Source organism: Acipenser ruthenus, chromosome 22 (assembly GCF_902713425.1).
Source record: "Acipenser ruthenus chromosome 22, fAciRut3.2 maternal haplotype, whole genome shotgun sequence".
In the NCBI taxonomy this organism is placed as follows: domain Eukaryota; kingdom Metazoa; phylum Chordata; class Actinopteri; order Acipenseriformes; family Acipenseridae; genus Acipenser; species Acipenser ruthenus.
Genome location: NC_081210.1, coordinates 3,300,513 through 3,318,717, shown reverse-complemented (window position 1 = coordinate 3,318,717; position 18,205 = coordinate 3,300,513). Strand labels below are relative to the sequence as shown.

The window sequence follows — 18,205 nt, the reverse complement described above, 5'->3', positions numbered from 1 at the left end:
GCCAAAGGAGGCATTCTGGAGGATGCACTTAAAAAAAAGCAATTAAAATTAAGTAATTCACTTCTAGTTCTACAAAAGGCATTTACCTGCACTGGCTATGCTTTGCCTATACTGGGGTAACACAATAATAAACAAACCAGTTTGGGATTGTTACTGGAAAAAGACTGCACTGCACTGCACCATCTGTTCATTAGTGTACGTTGCGTTAGGCAACATGGCGGCCATGGACTTCTCAGAGTTCACTGCCGTTAAAGAACATGGCGCTGGGGGTGTCAGAGTTCAAGTTTGATGGCCGCTGACAGTCACATGACTTGAAGATGGCTTCCGTGCAGTGGTAAGAAACATACACATTAAACGCAATTTAAATTATTGCCTTTATGGAAAGGGGTTGTTACGTCTGTTTTTTGTTTTTTTTAAAAAAAATATAGCTATATTCTTAAACTAATGTGAAAATAAATTAAAGTTGGGAAAATGTGGTGACATGAATAAGCGGTTCGCTATGAATAGATGTTGTGCAAAAAGCTGGAATGATGCGTCTGTGTGTGGTATACACAGGATCTCAATAAAAGCATAATTTGGAAATACGATTGTTTAACGAGTCCCAGCATAGACATCGAGTTAGGCTGTTGTGGGTCCACCCTGCCAATTACAGGCAGTACACAATGTAGTTACAGTAATTAAAATATATGTGCAGCGTCCTCCACTTTATTAATGAATCATTCATGTAGTATTCCTAGCCCAAAAGACCTCGGGAGGTACCCAACACGGACTACAAAACCACTGCGGGGAATATTGTTGGTAATTTAGCTGTTTGCAAGAGCAACTTTAACAACTAAGCTACAGTATATGACGTGTTGGCTGTAAATGCGATGTTTGTGAAGTTAAAGCAATGATAGATATTTACTGATGATGTTGACGCGTTGTCCCAGTTTGTGCTCAGTGCTGGTATTAGCACCACCCCCCCCCCCCCCCCCAAAAAAAACAAAAAACCTTAAACCCTGCACAATGCTAAAGATTGAATTAATTGTCACAAGCTGTTGATTCATAGGAGTGCGTTTTTTTTTTTTTAAACAAACACTGGCTTTCAAAAGTTTCTGTTGCAAGGCAATATATAATTCAGTTTTAATGTTGGTACGGTGTTGTCAAAAAACACTTAGTGTTGCCATCTACTGTACAAACCATTTGTTCACTGTTACCTGTACATGGCAACATTTGATAATAAGCAAAAGATAAAAAGAACATGAAAGTACTGAGAACCAGTGTCACTAAGACTAGTCTCATATATAGACTGGACTCTCTTCATTTTTCAGTACATTCCCTAAAATCGGTTTTCAGGGCTAAGAAACTAAAAGAATATTTACTCAGAGTGTCACATTTTAACCCAGTTTAGTGGATGAAAAAGGTGCTCTAAATGATAGAGAACTCCAATCCTGAATCAATGGGTCCTGGCTGACTATTTAAGAGTGATTTGCTGCTCCATTGTGCAGCCTGGGTAAGGGGGTCCCAAGGCAGTCCTCACCCTGTCTCCTCTGTGTCGCTGGCAGGCACTCCCGAATCCGCCGTTACCAATCTGAGCTGGAGTCCTGCCGTCTGGAGCAGGTGCCAGTGGAGTTTGGGGAGTATCACCCACTCAAACCCATCACTGTGAGTCATGCTGACATGCTTTCATTCTTCAGTATGTTTCTTTAAAAAGAATAAACTAGGACTGTAAATAAATTTTCATGCATTAAACTAGTATACTATACAGGTTATGAATCTGTTCAGAATAATGTCTATTAAAAAAAAAGTCAATCAAATAGCAGAATGAAAGTTTTCAGCATTTTGGCTGATTGCATTCTTTTTACATTTTTTTAAATTTTATTTAAAAAGCCTATTTCTATCCATACAGATTATGTAAACCTGTGGACCTTACTTTCAATCTTATAAATAAGTAGATGAAACGTGCTGTTTACAGGTGGTTAAATGTACTAATGCTGTTTTAATTCACATTGCGTGGTCTCTTTTAATAGTCTGTGCTCTGTGTCCACCCCTGCAGGTGACAGACTCCAAGACGAGGCGGGCGGGGCGGAAGGGAAGCTCCTCCTCTTCCTCCTCATCCTCTAGCTCCGCCCCTGACCCACTCAGCTCTTTTCTGGATGGGACCGACCCGCTGTCTCTCTTCGCTGCAGCCGTGACTGACCCTCTGAGCTCTGGATCCAACGCCGCCACTGGGGTAATACAAGAGAGGTTACATCAACTATAAAGAATCTATTGCAAAAGTCCCAGTGTTATTTAAGAAAGCTTGTAAGTTGCACACACACGCATGCACTCAGCCAACAGGATGTGTCTGTCCCTGCAGGAGCCTGGCAGGAAGAGGCGGGACAAGGAGGAGGAAGTCAGCGTGGGCAGTGATTTTGAACCCTGGGCCAGCAAGCGCAGTGAGATCTTGGCGAGGTTCACCACCACTGAGAAGCTGTCCATTGTGAGTGACGCTGTGGGCCAACACCCAAACTGCAATTGAATTATTAAGTCTTTCCTTTAAACACTAGCAATCTGTGCGTTGGGCTGCCTAATTGATACATTTCAGCCTGATAGAAGATTAATGGGCAAAGTCCTAAACAAATGTAAGAGTGGAAAATGTTGCTTCAAGGTCATTAAAATCTGATCATACTTTTGTATCTGAATTTAAAAATGTGGGGACAGTTTCTTCACTTCATATTCAACCTGCTTTTCAGAGAGGATTTGGAGCTCTGTGGTTCAAAGCCAAATACTCTCCTGTTTGTTTTTTTAATGAGTTAAGTAAAATGATTGTTGCAATTGTATTTTCAGATTAAGTTTGGCTGTTTTTCTACTGCTTTCTAATTCCTTGTTCTTGTACCTTTGCCCCTCAGAATCTGTACATGGGCTCAGACAAAGGTAAGCACTGCTCTCCAGTTCTGTCTGGCTGTGTGTGTGGGTGTATGTGTTTGTCTGTGTGTGTGTTGAACTGTTAAGTCCCTCACTGTTTGAGCAATAGCTCAATTCCTTATGTACATTAAGAGGTTAAGTTAAAGAAAAAAACACTGACAAATATCAGCATTTTCTATGGCAACACTGTTCTCATCATAGACTGGTTTGTGTTTCTATGGCAACACCGTTCTCATGGACTGGTTTGTGTTACTATGGCAACACCGTTCTCATGGACTGGTTTGTGCTTCTATGGCAACACCGTTCTCATGGACTGGTTTATGCTTCTATGGCAACACCGTTCTCATGGACTGGTTTGTGTTTCTGTGGCAACACCGTTCTCATGGACTGGTTTGTGTTTCTGTGGCAACACCGTTCTCATGGACTGGTTTGTGTTTGATCCCTGCAGGCAAGGCTCCCAGCCCGGGCTCTGCAGTGTCTGAGAAGGTGAGGACTCGCCTGGAAGAGCTAGATGACCTGGAGGAGGTGAGCCATGGCATGGGATTATCATTGCATCAGATCAGTTTTCAATACATACACTGTTGAGACAGGAAAATAAAACCACCGAAGAGGGACGTACCATAAGATTTGAACAAATCTTTGCAGAGAGGATCACTACTTATTCTATCTGTAAACAATGCGAGGGTTACCGTATTAGTTTTTGTGCTACAGAATCCTTGTTGTATCTATATTTTATATATCTGGACTTTTTGTTTGTAGTAATTCTTTAACTATCCTGCAAATATGATGGCGCTTTATCATTCTAAATCCTAACACCATTCAAATAGTTTCAGCTAATCAATCACTTATCCAGCAAACACACAAACAAAAATAGAATCTCAAACGGGATTCGATAGAGGAAGCCACCTTCTGCCAGTCAAAGTCCATTGGATGTCTACAATCCTGTTAGCATCTGAAATAAGAAGTTTGGCATGAAGTCCCTTAAAACTACGTCCCTCCTGCAGCACATGGAGTGGCTCCAGTACTCCTCAATAATCTCTGTGCTTCGCTCCCTGCTCAGGGCTCTCAGAAGGAGCTGCTCAACCTCTCCCAGCAGGACTATGTGAACCGCATCGAGGAGCTCAACCAGTCTCTCAAAGAGGCCTGGGCTTCGGACCAGAAGGTCAAGGCCCTCAAGATTGTCATCCAGGTCAGTGTGACTGCCCCATCTGTCTGGTAATGGCATTATTTCTCTCAGTAGTTGTCAGTGGGGTGACTTTTTCTCTCTCTCTCTCTCTCCCCATTCCTCCCAGTGCTCGAAGCTGCTCTCGGACACGGCGGTCATCCAGTTCTACCCCAGCAAGTTCGTCCTCATCACAGACATCCTCGACACCTTTGGTGAGTGTCAGCGCACTGTTTTCCAAGTGGAATAAACAACCGTTTCAGAAATTGAAAATAACAACATAGGCTGTGAGAAGCAGCCCTTGCAGTAACATTCTCCAGGGATGGAAATGAGACTCTCCTTGAATAGCAGTTTGACCCATTCCTGGTTTTTACTAGGAGTTTAATCAGACACACCTGAGCTTGTTAGATATACACTATGGCTAATCAAGCACATAGTAAAACCTGGAATCGGTGAAACTGCTATGCAACAGGAGTCATTTCTTTCCCTGTTTGTAGTTCTGAAGCATTAGCAGTTTTATTTTCTGCTCCACTGTAGTTCTGTGCTATATTCCTAATCTGCCTGTGTTCTGTTGGCAGGACGGCTGGTGTACGAGCGGATCTGGTCCATGTGTGCAGACAGCCGACCCCTTCCAGGTGAGAGGAGGGCTCTGATTTGATTATCTTACAGGGTTCGAATCTCATACTCCCGAGTCTTGAGCCAAGAGTTTGTGCAATCAGGCCCCTGTTAATCCTCCCCTGTAGCTGCATGAACAAATAATTGGAGAGACCTTCCCAGACCTGATTGATTCTTTAAATTCCTTGCACCTGGTCATTTAAACAAGGGCAGAACCTGGTGCAGGGGAAGTGTGAGTTTCTTACAGTGTTTATGACCCTCCTGCTTACTAACCAGTTCTTACAGTTTCTCAGACCCCTTTCCTCCGCTTCCATCGCTCTCCTCCTCTCTCCCCAGACTCCTTCTCGTCGGACGATGTGAATGATACGGCCAAAGAGACGTGTCTCAACTGGTTCTTCAAGATCGCCTCCATCCGAGAGCTTGTTCCTCGGCTGTATCCTTAACCCAGTCCTACCCAGCCTTATGTTGCTTGATGACAAGACGCAGTTCAGACCTTATCTAATGGTGTCTCCGATTGTGAATTATAAAAATAAATAAAAAATGCAGATGGAGGAAATAGGCTTAATAACCCACTAACTAAACACAGAAAAAACCCTGAAGTTATCATGATGCAAGCACGCCATTTCTTTTCTTTCACTGGCAATTTAAGGGCACTCTATTGAGTAGAATGAGTTTAAACTACACTATACAGTTTTACAGACACTGTGACAAATGTGCATCACCCAATTAGACACATTGCAGTTCTGTGGATCGTGTCTTTGAGCCCACACTTCGTTCCGGCTTTCCTTCAACTCCTGGGTTAGATACGTGGAGGCTGCCATCCTGAAGTGTAATCGCTTCCTGTCAAAATTGTGAGTAGCTTTGCTTGCAGAGACACTGGATCCTGAGAAAATCTCTCTCACACGCACACCCCTCCATCTCACATTGACCCTTTCTGTTTCAGGGGCATCCAGGAGACGCTGCCTCGCCTCACTGCCATGATCCGAGGAATAGGGGACCCCTTAGTGGCTGTGTACGCCCGAGCCTACCTCTGCAGGGTAAAAGAGCTTTGTGACTCTTTGTAACACCAGCTGATATTTCTATGCTAAAGTTACCATGGCAATATCCATGAATGAATGGTGATTTTTCTGAAGATGATAAAAAAAAAAAAAAAAAGCGCAGTTGCTTAAATCGCTTTACATGCTACATCAACCCACCCCTGTCTTTCTTGAGACTTATTTGAATTATTTTGAGCGCCTAATTTTGTTAATGCGTCATGTATGTGTAACAGGACAGAGGCTGGGTGTGAACCGGCGACCCCTCGCACCGCAAGCGATCATCTTAACCACAATACGAAAGAGCTGGGTTCGTCTGCATTCGTGGCTATAAAGTTTTTCATCTCACCTCACCAATGGGACAGAATCCTTAATGGCAGTGTAGCACACAACACTGCCCGTTACAGCTATAGCTGTAAAATACAATTTCTCTCTGCAGGTTGGAATGGAGGTGGCTCCTCAGCTGAAAGACAGCCTGAACAAGAACTTCTTTGACCTTCTGACGACCTTCAAGCAGGTATGGAAACCCAGCTGTTTCGCTAATTAAAACAGAGGTCTACATAAACTAAAGTGTCTTCCTTGCAAAACACGTTAGCTATTTGTTGATCAGTTAAACCACAGCCTTTCCTTCACTCTTTCAACTCTATAAAGTTACTTTTAAACATCTAAACAGAAATCGTGGTACTTCCACAAGGTAAAGGCAAAAATAACCAATTTGACTTTAGCTCTCATTGCTTGTTTTTGCATTATGAATAGTGTCTGAATATTATGCATCTCCCCTCTCTGTCTCTCAGATCCACGGAGACTCCGTTCAGAATCAGCTGGTGCTGCAGCGTGTTGAGATCCCAGTCTACCTGACCCTGTACTCTCCTGCTATCGACTGGATCTTGCAGTGTGTGGCCTACCGGGCTCCAGAGGTACCAGTCAGCTCACTCCCTCTCCCTCACCCTCTCGCTCTCCATCTGCATCTCCCTTAGCAGTGCTAAAGAGTAAATAGCTTCTTGTGTTATTTAATTTGTGCTTCTCAGTGCTGTTACTGCAGTATTGAAAATTCCTACAGCTGGCTTTCAACTAAATGCTGTTCCTGTACATGCAACGATCTCTATTGAATCACTTACTGGGGTGATTTACTGAAGCTGCTATTTCAGAAAAAATCGATATCGATTTTATTACTGGCAGTGCTGTCGGCTATACATATAGGCAAGTCAGGTTTTAAAGTTAATAATATAAGTGATACATCGTATGGTATGAAACTATTATATGATATTAAAAGAGATTAAGTGGCTGCCTGGATATTCAAGTGCATAAAGAATCTTCCAGTCAGCAGTGGAGATCAATGGTTACCTGCTGACCATCTTCCTGTTAATATCCTCAACCCTGCTCTGCGTTGCAGGCCCTACTAACAGAGATGATGGAGAGGTGTAAGAAGCTGGGAAACAAGTAAGTACCGCTTAGAGCAGAGCTATTGGGAGACAGTGTGGTCGAGCTGTTCGAGCAGAGGTACTGGGAGGCAGTGTGGGCTAGTGGTTACAGCTGCGGTAATGGGTTGTTCAAGTACCTTTTTAACATGAATGTATTGTTATTAAATGTGAGTGGCATTAGGGCTGTCCAGAACCCTCTCGATCGGAAGTGTGTTTTGTTCCTTTTCACAGCGCCCTGCTCCTGAACTCGGTGATGTCTGCATTCCGCTCGGAGTTCATTGCGGCTCGAGCCATGGACTTCATCGCAATGATCAAGGAGTGCGACGAAGCTGGCTTCCCCAAGGTGACACAGGATTTACATTGTTGTTACTTAATGATTTAGTGCTACATGATCCAACCTGTCAGATTTAATGAATGTTCTATCATTATTGTAGTGGGGTAAACAGAACCAAAATGTATCACACCATGTGTAAATTACTGGATTTTTAATAATTAGTAGATTCTTACCAAACTCTTATGTTTTAAAGCTCTGGCAATTTTTACAACTAATACCTTTAATGATGAATAACGGTCAATCAATCTCTCTCTCTCTCTCTCGCTCAGCACCTGCTGTTTGGTTCTCTGGGTCGGAATCTGGCCTGCGCTGACCCCCCTGAAAGTGACCGCTTGACCATCCTGAACGAGGCCTGGAAGGTCGTCACCAAGCTTCGTGGTCCGCAGGTAAATCCTGCTCACACCTCTGACCAGACCACACACTGCGACTCGCATCTCAACCAGACCACGCAGCCCGTGCATCACCCCACACTGCACACACAGCCGTCATATCAAGGAAAGCACACATTCTTTAGATTTTATGTTAATATATAAAGGGGCCCTGTTTTGAAGCAAGGCAAATAATCTGAGGGGAAAAAAAATGCAACAATATAAAACTAGCAAGAAACATTTTTTGTGCAGAAATGAGCAGTAGTGCTTCTATATATTCATCCAGAACATAACTATGACAGCTTTGTTCTATATCCTTTTCATTTATTTTTTCCAGGATTACATCAACTGTGCTGAGATCTGGGTAGAATTCACCTGCCGCCACTTCACTGTGAGTACTCTGTCTGTCTGTCTGTCTGTCTGTCTGTCTGTCTATTCACAGCAGGGGTGGATATTAAATAATGCAACCTTAACCCTTGGTATTCAATGCTGATAGTTCACATTTTTTCAGATTTTATTTCTATCAATGAACCGTGTCATTGCTCCCCTACTGGACAATACCTGTCAGCTACGGTAATAGCTGCTGTTGTGTTCACAGTCAGTACTGACTGTTAATAAATGAATGACGTGGTAGAAGGCCGTGGGTTCCTTTTGTTTCTACAGAAGCGAGAGGTGAACACGGTGCTGGCTGACATCATCAAACACATGACCCCAGACCGAACCTTCGAAGAGGCCTACCCACAGGTATTGAAACATTTATTTGAACTTTATCTCCAGGATATAACTTTCGAGATACATCACCTTGCTTACTTGGCTATTATACAGTATTTAAAAAAAAAAAAAAAAAAAAAACAATTACAAATGTTCTTCTCCTGTTTCTCAGCTGCAGTCTGTGATCCAGAAGATCCTGATGTACTTCCACGACTTCTCTGTGCTTTTCTCAGTGGTGAGTGACGGTGCGGGTGGGGCGTGGAGGGCACGAGAAGGGAGAGCATTAACTGCAGTACTTTGGATATGATTGTAAATATTCAGAAGAGATCTGTGTAGAACAGCTTCCCAAGGGGTTGTTGAGTCAGTAGGGAGGGGATGTGAGGAGGAGATGGGGTATCGTGGGGTGTAAACAGTCCTTGTGACCCCCCTCAGGACCGGTTCCTGCCCTTCCTTGACATGTTCCAGAAGGACAGCGTCCGGGTCGAGGTGTGCCGGGCCATCATGGAGGTTTTCATCAGGTCAGTGGCTCATCGTGTCGGTTGTGTCATTCCAGCTCAAGAGATTTCCTGAGCCCATACGTCACTGTATACTTTTCCCTTTGAAACAAACATAAAAATGCCAACATTATTTGTCTAGGTCACTCCCCCACAAAAATTAGGTCATAGAAAATGGGCAAGTGGAGTCACACCAACTTTCTGCATGGCCCTCCCCTGTAACCATTTTCTCACAAATAAGTTTTTTTTATTGATTGTTTGCCGTTACATGCGAGTAGTCGATAGACAGTCGCCCGCCCTCCCTCCCACGTTTCTCTTTCACTGTGTTCTCCCTTGTCAGGTACCAGCAGGAGCCCACGAGAGACCCAGTGATCCTCAACGCACTGCTGCACGTGTGCAAGACCATGCACGACTCTGTCAAGTAAGAACGCTCGCCTGCTGCAGAGAACATGATACAAATCATTGCAGCCTTTAAATTAATCTCTCGATTTTTTCCTTTCAATTAATGCAGTGATAGTAGAATATTAAAAGGGAAGAAATATTACGAAAATGAACAATATGCACGGTATTTTTATTTTGAGAGACGAGTGTAGATTTATTCAATTAGTTTTTGGTAAAACAAATGGTAAAAACATAAGCGCGTGTGTGTGTGGCTTTTGTTCTATTATGGCTGTGTGTTTGTAGGGTTCACTGTTAATCTCTCTGTCTCTCCTCAGTGCCCTAACCCTGGAAGATGAGAAGAGGTCACTGGCACTCCTAATAAACGGTTTCATCAGAATGGTGTGTACTGCTGCAGTCTATCAGTATATCCATTCCGGTTTTGACTCGTGGAAGGTTTTCTAGAAAATGAAATGCTGTCTTCCTTGCAGGTGTCGTTTGGTCGTGACTTTGAGCAGCAGCTGAGTTTCTGTGTGGAAGCTCGAGCCACCTTCTGTAACCTGGAGCCAGTCCTGGTGCAACTCATCCACGTGAGTCGACTCCTCTTTAATTCAATGCATTCAACCAAATGCCATTCACGCTAAATTACTTGTTTAGTATAAAAGTTTACAAACATTAAACTTAAGTAAGCAGTGATGACACTGAGATAAGCATTTTGGTCAAAACTTTTCGTCCGCTGGACTTTGTGGTGTTCATTTGTTTAAAGAATCCCTCTGTGGTGTCCTCTCCTCAGACGGTGAACCAGCTGGCGATGGAGACTCGCAGGGTGATGAGAGGGACGCACTCCCGAAAGACTGCAGCCTTCGTACGGGTGGGTGGGGCTTGAAATTATTATGGCTGTGGTTTATTGTAGGGGATTGTAGTTTTGTGGGTGTGTTTTACAGTTTTGTTGGTGTGGTTTATAAGATTGTGGGTGTGGTTTGGAGAGAATTGTAATTTATTATGGGGAGGGATCTGAATGTGTGGGTGTGGCTTATACCTGGGCTGGCTCCACAATGACCCCCTGTGGCTGTGTGTGTCTCTGCAGGCCTGCGCCGCCTACAGCTTCATCACCATCCCCTCCCTGACTGGCATATTCAACCGGCTCAATCTGTACCTGCACTCCGGCCAGGTCGCACTAGCCAACCAGTGTCTTTCCCAGGGTGAGTACTGACAGCCAACCCTTTTTCAGCCAGACAAAAATAGCTTTTAAGAAATGTACTACTAGGAAAATGATAACATTAGAACACACTGTTCCACACAGAAACAGAAACGTAAGGGTGCTCACACACACACACACATAACTGCATCTTTGGGATGCTTCATAAGAATAGTGCAAGATAAATATTAGTTGAAGCGTACTTGTGTACGGTTACTGCATTAAAACAGCAGTATGGTACAGGGTGCTGTACCTGCTGCCTGGGGTCCTCAGCGTGGTTCAGGATCAAACCTCTCTCTCTCTCTCTCTCTCTCTCTCTCAGCTGATGCTTTCCTGAAGGCGACCATCAGTCTGCTTCCTGAGGTCCCGCGATTTGTAAGTGTGGAGGGAAAGCTCCGCCCCTCTGAGGGCTTCCTGCTGGAATTCCTGCAGAGCTTCCTGTCCACCCTCCTGGTGGTGCCGGTGAGTCCTGCCCTCCCAGTCCACATTCAGTGCTAGTGTGTTATCATTAAAGAAACCAAACTGGGGTTACCCAGAAAAGGATCACTCCGCGCCCCCCCTTCGGTCCTCGATGGCATTCATGACCCCCCCTCTCTCTCTCTCAGGATCACCCGGAGCAGGGAGTGCTGTACCTGGTTCGCGGGCTCCTCAATGTGGTCCAGGATTATACCTGGGAGGACAACAGCGACGCTAAAGTGCGAGTGTACACCAGCGCCCTGCCCCTACTGGCAGCCATGAGCCAGGAGAGCTACCTGTACCACATCCCCAGAGGTACAAACGTCTGTATCAACGCTTAATGAACGACAAAAACCTGCAGCTGCACAGTAATGCACTGGGGTTTGCTTTGAAACATATTCCCCTACATGTCTGCACACACTACATAGTAACCTTGCTATCACAGACTACTTCCACAGTTGGTTTGAGAGAATGGTGAAATAAAAATCATAACCCAAATCATTTACTCTAATATGTACGAAATCACAGGATATAATCGCATTTTCCCATTGCAGCTGCTACTTTTTAAAACCCCAGTAATGCTGATGATCCTTCTCTTCTCGTCCTCCCTGCAGTGGATTCCAATGAGACGTTGTACGGGGGGGACCCCAAGTTTGTAACGGAGATCAACAAGCTGTGCGAGACCCTGATTGGACAGATCTTGGACCACCTGAAAACGGTGGGGAAAGAGGAGGTGAGTGGGGGATATTATTATTATTATTATTATTAATATTATAATGCACAATAACAAGCTTACATCTTCAGGATTTGTTATAGATAAAAAGACCAAAAAAAGTAATTCGACCTGCATACCAATACAGGTGTAGATGCCAAATATGGTACATTTCTTAATAGTTCTATCTTTTTTCTTTTTCTTTTAGTAATATAACTGATTACCCTTTGGGGTATTCTATTCCAAAATCCGGATTGCATTTTATACAAAACACCTTTACATCTTTAGCATGGTCATGATCTGCAAAACCCTTTACAAAAATAAAAACTATTTTTAAACTTTGAGGCACTGCACCTGTTTTTCCTTGGAGTCAAGATCAGAAGTTAGTTTGGCAAAAAAAAAATCTCTGCTAGTTACTCGGTAGTGGAGGGAGTTGGAAGACAGAGCATCCTCTCCTGGGGGAACACAAAGCCACTTTTTCAGGAACAGCGGCTTGAAACTTTGTTCCAGGAGACCTGGTTTGAGGCAACTTTGCTTTATCAAACCCCTAAGTCTCCCCTGGTGTGTCGTGAAGTGGCCCAAAACCTAGTCTCCTGAAACCACGTTCCAAGCCACAAAGTGGTTTTGTGTTCCCTCAGCTTTCTGTCTCTGTTCCAGACGCTGCGCAGGCAGAGCTCCCTCGCTCTCTCACTCTTCAATTGTCTGCTGGCTCACGGGGACCTTCGCAACAACCGTCTCAACCAGCTGGCAGTGAACCTGTGGACCCTGGGCCAGAAGCACGGCTACGCAGACATGCGCTCCACGGTCAGTCTGACAGCGCTGTGCAAGCATTCCGTTACTGAGCAGATCAAACGGTGCAGTACATTCAAAATGCACCTACTTTGATTTACATTTGTATATGGTTTGAAGTAATTATTGGTAATGTGTATTTTATTTTATTTTAAGTAAATGAAAAAGTACTTTTTGGTCATTTTCGTATTTTGGTGAAAAACATTATCGTTCACGATGAAAATGACATTTAAAATAAAGGAGGAAAAGCATTTTGACAATTTTGTGGAGTAGTGACTTGCATTCCTACCAGTTTTTATTTTCTCTCTTTTTTAGTTTTGTCTGTTTACATTTAAGGTCAAAGCCACTTTTTTTTTTTATAAAACGTGGTTTGGATCAGCTAAATAATTGTCTACCCACACTGCTGCTGTTGTATGTTCAGTACATAAATGTATGTTTCTAGGGTTCAGCCTAGATTTGCGGCCTCTAGCGCCTCAGCCTGGCAACCGTCTGGAATGGGCTGGCTGATGCACTTTGCAGGGGTCATCAACTCTCTCTGCAAGTGTAAATATTGATTTTGGCTGTGTGTCTGATCCTGTCCTCTGTCTGCAGGTGCGCACGCTGGAGTTCATCAAGCAACAGAGCCAACAGCCTGACATGAACCACCTGGCAGAGCTGGCTCTGCGGCTCCCCCTGCAGTCCAGGACCTGAAGTGCACAGTGGTTTTCTTTGGCCGTCATCAGCATTCCGTCTTTAAAAAATCTAATGTCAAAAAGCGCACGTGCATTACAAATAAGGTTTTATAGGCTGCAAATGATTTATGGGACAGGGTTGAGGGTTAGCAGCATGGCATATTAATCCAGGATTTCTGTACTCAGTTCTGTTACATCACCCACTATCATCCAAGTCTCAGAAAGTCACAGAATTCCCAGGCGATGCCTGAAGTACATAGTGTGTGATGCAGTGCCAAAAAATATTAATTATACATGGAGCACTGTGATAAAAATGTAACAATATAATAAATATACTGTTGATTCAATAGCACTGAAGTAATTTGTCAATTCCTTATTATTTATTAATAGAATTATTTTTTAATATACTGTGCTTGTACAAACAAAACAAAACAAAAAGAACAGTAATTGTCAGCGCAGTTTGATGATCATCAGCTGTGAACTCCCTAGTAGCTATTGAAGACAATTTTCACCAGGAAGAAAAAAAGGTTATTTCAGTTGCACCTTTTCATTAATTTAAGTATTATTTGTCCTGTGTTTTAGGGTTCAAAAATAAGTAGTACAATTATCACGAGATCTAATCAGACAAAACTGTAGAGGGATCAAGAATATGTCCACCTATTTTAATCTATACTGTGCAAAGGAGGCTTGTATCTGCCCATGTGGCACAGGTCCTAGATCTGTAACCCCAAGCCCAAACAGGTAATTTACCATGGAGAGGATGCATTGCCAGTACACTGGGATTCAGACCAAGCTCCTTGGGAAACACAGCAGCGGCTTAGGTGGAGACGGAGTTTGCTTGTGTCTCTTAAAAGACGTCAGACCCCCAGGCTATCCACACTGAGGAATGACAACAGAACTATTCAGCACCCCTGAGTACTGGCGTATAGACAGCCAATCACGAGAGGTGGGACCGAGTAGAAATTTAAAAGGAGAGAGGAAATAATTGAGCATCAAAGTGGAAACATATTCAAAACAACGAGAAATAAAACAAAATGCAACAAATTGTGCATGAAATAAGGCTACAAGTCCTTTCAAGAGTTAGAAGTAGATTGAACAGGTTACTATAGTGTAGGAAAAACATATTAATACAAACATTGAGAATTCTGAAACGAGCCTGGATACGACTTCAAATTCAATCCAGGTTTAGGCAGGAAACCACATACAAATCTAGTGAACAGCTCCAAACAGAAAGAAAGTCTGACATTCCATTACACAGAAAAAGATGAATGCACAATACATTTTATTGCATTTACACAATAGACTCAAAGATTATTTATCTCTGTGGTAAATGGCTGTCAGCTGGTCTCCGAGCCCTGACAGTTCCACATAGTGGCATCAGAAACTGTAAAGACCTGACTTATTGCAGTCAGATCCAAAACTCCAGGTCTCTGCATAGAAAACAATCAAAAAGCTGCTGCATGACTAGAACATGATTCAAACAGGGGGTAGATAACATTCTCAAAGGAGGGTCCTGTATTCAGTAACGAAGGGGTAGAATGAGGGACGCCACAGTCTCAAAGGGGAGAAGGGGGGTAGATGGGCATACAGGCAAGGTCTCTAAGGGTGAAGGTATGAACAGGGCAGAATGGATTAAGCCTCCAGTGGGATGCTTGCTTTCAAGCATGAATGAATAAAAACAATTAAAAAAGCTAGCATTTCAAGAATCGCCATCGTGTTACTGAGTTGACTTGGTGCTTCACATCTGGACGCAGGTACAGGAATGTCACTGTTTATCATTACAATAATGTAAACAGAAACCATTAATTTCAACTGCAGCTATTCTTGTCTCCGGTCCTTCAGGGGTTAGTCCTCAAACTTGACGGATTTGGAGGCTTCACGGTCGATGCGGAACTTGCTGGGGGCAGACTGGAACCCCAGCCCCACCCCTTTCTGCTGTGGGTGGAGTCGCCGGTTCTGGGCACGGTCAAACTCCCCCTGCAGCCCGCGGGTCAGCTGGTCCTGGTCAGCCTGGTTCAGAGCCATGTTGGGTCGCTCCGCCATGACCCCGCCCTCTGGGGCCAGGGACTGGCCAGACTTCTTGAACCCACCCATCAGCCTTAGGAACTTGTTCTGCCGGTCGACATTTCCGAAGGTGGCGGTGCCCCACTGGCCGAAACTTGCTCCCGTTACCTGAGACAGAGAGAGAGAGAGAGACTGCATGTCATTAAACTGAACTAAAATGACCAACAGCAAGGGTCAGTTACATATTCCCAGTGCATCATATACAACACATCAGATGTAACGTACTGAGCACGTGAACAGAATTTCAAGGTATAGTTTCACCTTAAAAATCTGATGCAGTTCTGAAACCGTAATATCGTATAAATCTGTACATTGAGGGGACTGACATTTGTTTCCTGAAAATTTCATGTTACCAAAATATTTGAATCCTGTTTTTACAGTCGATAGCAACAGTAACTTACAGCACATAGGAAGTCAGCATGGATGCAGGGACATGCAATGAAGTATACATTTGTGTTAGCATGGAAAATTGCAACTATGGGTGACAAAGAAATTGTGTGTGTGTTAACAGTTTCTTACTATCAGACTTGTGTCTGTCTTTCACATTATGAGCTCTTTTTTGTTAACAATTTTTGAGTAAGTGATTTATACAGAGACTTTGTCTGGACCCTGGTTACTGACATTTGTACCCCATAACTACAGCCTGCTCTGCACTCACCGGATCGTGTGGAGGGGGGCATGACTCACGGTCAATCTCCTCCTGAAGAGCCCGTCGACGTTCCTGAGAGATGAAGAGGGGGTGAGAACCAGCTACTCACTGCTCAGCAACAGGGGTACATAGCCTATCACAACTAGTTTTCCCATCCAACAATTTCACAAAATACTCAACATGACCCAGTGGGGAATACTAAAATGTACACCTGTCTCCGAGCCTATTGCACTGTACTTCTCCAGCTAAGATCACAATATGTCGGTAAATATCATAAGAATCAGAATGTTTTTTCTTTGGTTTTGTTTTATGAAATCTCAGAGACAGATGGCCATTGTCAGATATAGCATCCCCACTTACCACAGTTATACTGTGAGCCCACTGCCTGGAAGACCTGGATTCAAAACTTAAATCTGGAGCAGGTTTGGGTGTAAGGATGAAGTAAGGATGAAGTGTCATGTACTATACCTTGTCTATATTCACCTCATCTGTGTTTCCAGGCTTCACAGAGACAATCTCAAACTCTGGCTATGAAACAACAAAAAGAAAGCTCCTTTAAGTATTATTATTTGTTTATTTACCAGACACCTTTATCCAAGGTGACTTACAGAGACTAGGGTGTGTGAACTATGCATTAGCTGCAGAGTCACTTACAAATACGTCTCACCCGAAAGACGGAGCACAAGGAGGTTAAGTGACTTGCTCAGGGTCACACAATGAGTCAGTGGCTGAGGTGGGATTTGAACCAGAGACCTCCTGGTTACAAGCTCTTTTCTTTAACCACTGGACCACACAGCCTCCTATAGTAAACAGTTTGTTACATCATTCACCACTGTCTTACAGTACTAAACCAAGCACTAATATTGAAGAAATCCTGTATGCAGTGGTGATGTGCTCTAGTTGGGGCCCATTAAAGTAACATTAACATAAGTACTCCAAGTCTATCTCCTGCAACCAGCTTCCCAGAATATATCAAAACAGTAAAACAGTGATATTGCGCGGTGTACACTTTAGCAATTAGTAATTAAGCTAACATTGTGAAATGAGTTAAAACGACTAGCAGGCAAATGAAAGGGAGGTACAGTAAGTAATGAGATTTAATGAAACTCACTTTGTTTCCATAGTACTCGTCTTCTATTTTAATCTTCACTTTGACTCCCTTGTTGTTCTTTTCCATTGCTGTTAGCAGCTTGACCTCCTCCATTACTTTCTTCTTTTTTTGCTTTTTCTTTAGTGAACCGCCATCTCCGTCTTCCCTCTCCACATCATCTCCCTCCTGAATGGCATCTAACTTTTCCTTTTTCTTCCCTTTCTTCTTGGTCACCGTCCCCTCCTTCTCAACACTCTCCGTCTCTTCGCTGCACAGATACTTCTTCATTTTCTTCTTTTTATTAATTTGTTTATTTGGCATTTCTTGTTGCGGGGACACGGTTTCGCTTGGCACCCCTTTCTGTTTTTTCTTCCCTTCTTCTTTTCCTTCCTCTTGCTCCACCAGCCGTTTCTTCCTTTTTTTCAGTTGTTTCTCTTTGCTCCCCTTAGGCTCTATGACCCCCTCATCCTCTTGCCTCCCTCTCCCATCATTCACCCTTTTCTTTTTTTTTGCACACACTCCTTTTTCCTCTTCAACTTCAACACCTCCTCCCTCCTCCTGCTCCATTTCCTTGTGTTTTCTTTTCTTCTTTCTCTTCTCCGCTCCGGCTTGCTTTTGTTTCACAGCTTTGACCGGATGCTGCTGGATTTCTTCGCTCTCTTCTGATTTATGCTTTTTCTTTTTCTTTTTTAACTTTGGATTCTCTTCCTCGTCCCTGTCCTCTACTGGTTCAGTTCCAGTCGTTTTAACCACCTTCTTTCTCATCTCCTGACCTCCCTCCTCTGTGTCTGGGCTGTGTCCATACTCCTGATTCACTTCCTTCTTCTTCTTCTTCTTCTTCTTCTTCTGGGTAATCTCCTGCTCTCCAGTGTCTCTCCCTCCCTCTTCTGGACCCCTCTGCTCACCTTCATTCTCATTTCTGTTCCCTTTCATTTTTATGGCCCCATTTTCTTCGGTCGTTTTAGACTTCTTCTTCTTCTTTTCAATTGCAGTCCCTCCAATCATACGATGCTCGTCTTCTTTCTGTGCCATCTAAAGAAAGACAACTTGTAAATGTGTTTGTTTTGAATGCACGTTGGATAGGGGAGATTGAAGCCCTTTATATGCAGAGGACAATCACAGCCTTACTTTTAATGAGAGGGAACAGTTAATCTCCACTCCCATTCAAAAACT

The 18,205-nt window shown here is 43.5% G+C and overlaps 2 protein-coding genes across 5 annotated transcripts in view; one reads left to right on the top strand and one right to left on the bottom strand.

Moving 5' to 3' along the window:
* The first annotated feature begins 265 nt into the window (after positions 1-265).
* Positions 266-13,584, top strand: vps35l (VPS35 endosomal protein sorting factor like). Its single transcript, XM_034052779.3, has 31 exons — positions 266-334; positions 1,545-1,644; positions 2,036-2,212; positions 2,339-2,461; positions 2,871-2,895; positions 3,335-3,411; positions 3,947-4,075; positions 4,179-4,263; positions 4,627-4,683; positions 5,000-5,096; positions 5,467-5,514; positions 5,607-5,700; positions 6,137-6,214; positions 6,492-6,614; positions 7,091-7,137; positions 7,350-7,461; positions 7,722-7,838; positions 8,158-8,211; positions 8,484-8,564; positions 8,704-8,766; positions 8,964-9,049; positions 9,366-9,446; positions 9,742-9,805; positions 9,895-9,993; positions 10,197-10,274; positions 10,491-10,605; positions 10,924-11,063; positions 11,207-11,372; positions 11,672-11,790; positions 12,427-12,573; positions 13,150-13,584. Exons 1-31 carry the CDS (start codon positions 318-320, stop codon positions 13,246-13,248), a joined length of 2,898 nt encoding a protein of 965 aa, XP_033908670.2. The 5' UTR covers positions 266-317; the 3' UTR covers positions 13,249-13,584.
* A 908-nt stretch (positions 13,585-14,492) lies between these two features.
* The window catches only part of knop1 (lysine-rich nucleolar protein 1), a 4,331-nt gene continuing 618 nt past the window's right edge, over positions 14,493-18,205 (bottom strand). For 3 of the 4 annotated variants that reach the window (XM_058995801.1, XM_034052781.2, XM_058995802.1), the window contains exons 2-5: positions 17,054-18,064; positions 16,411-16,470; positions 15,952-16,014; positions 14,493-15,401 (exon numbers count right to left, since the gene is read on the bottom strand). In XM_058995801.1, the coding sequence (XP_058851784.1) occupies positions 15,075-15,401; positions 15,952-16,014; positions 16,411-16,470; positions 17,054-18,064 (1,461 nt within the window). In that variant the 3' untranslated portion in view covers positions 14,493-15,074. The remainder of the gene's footprint in view (positions 15,402-15,951; positions 16,015-16,410; positions 16,471-17,053; positions 18,065-18,205) is intronic. The other variant, XM_034052782.2, reaches the window with a different exon arrangement.

Coding starts and splice junctions, on each gene's coding strand:
- vps35l (XM_034052779.3), top strand. Junction 7,138..7,349: donor TGTAAGAAGCTGGGAAACAA/GTAAGTACCGCT, acceptor TCCTTTTCACAG/CGCCCTGCTCCTGAACTCGG. Junction 8,565..8,703: donor TCGAAGAGGCCTACCCACAG/GTATTGAAACAT, acceptor CCTGTTTCTCAG/CTGCAGTCTGTGATCCAGAA.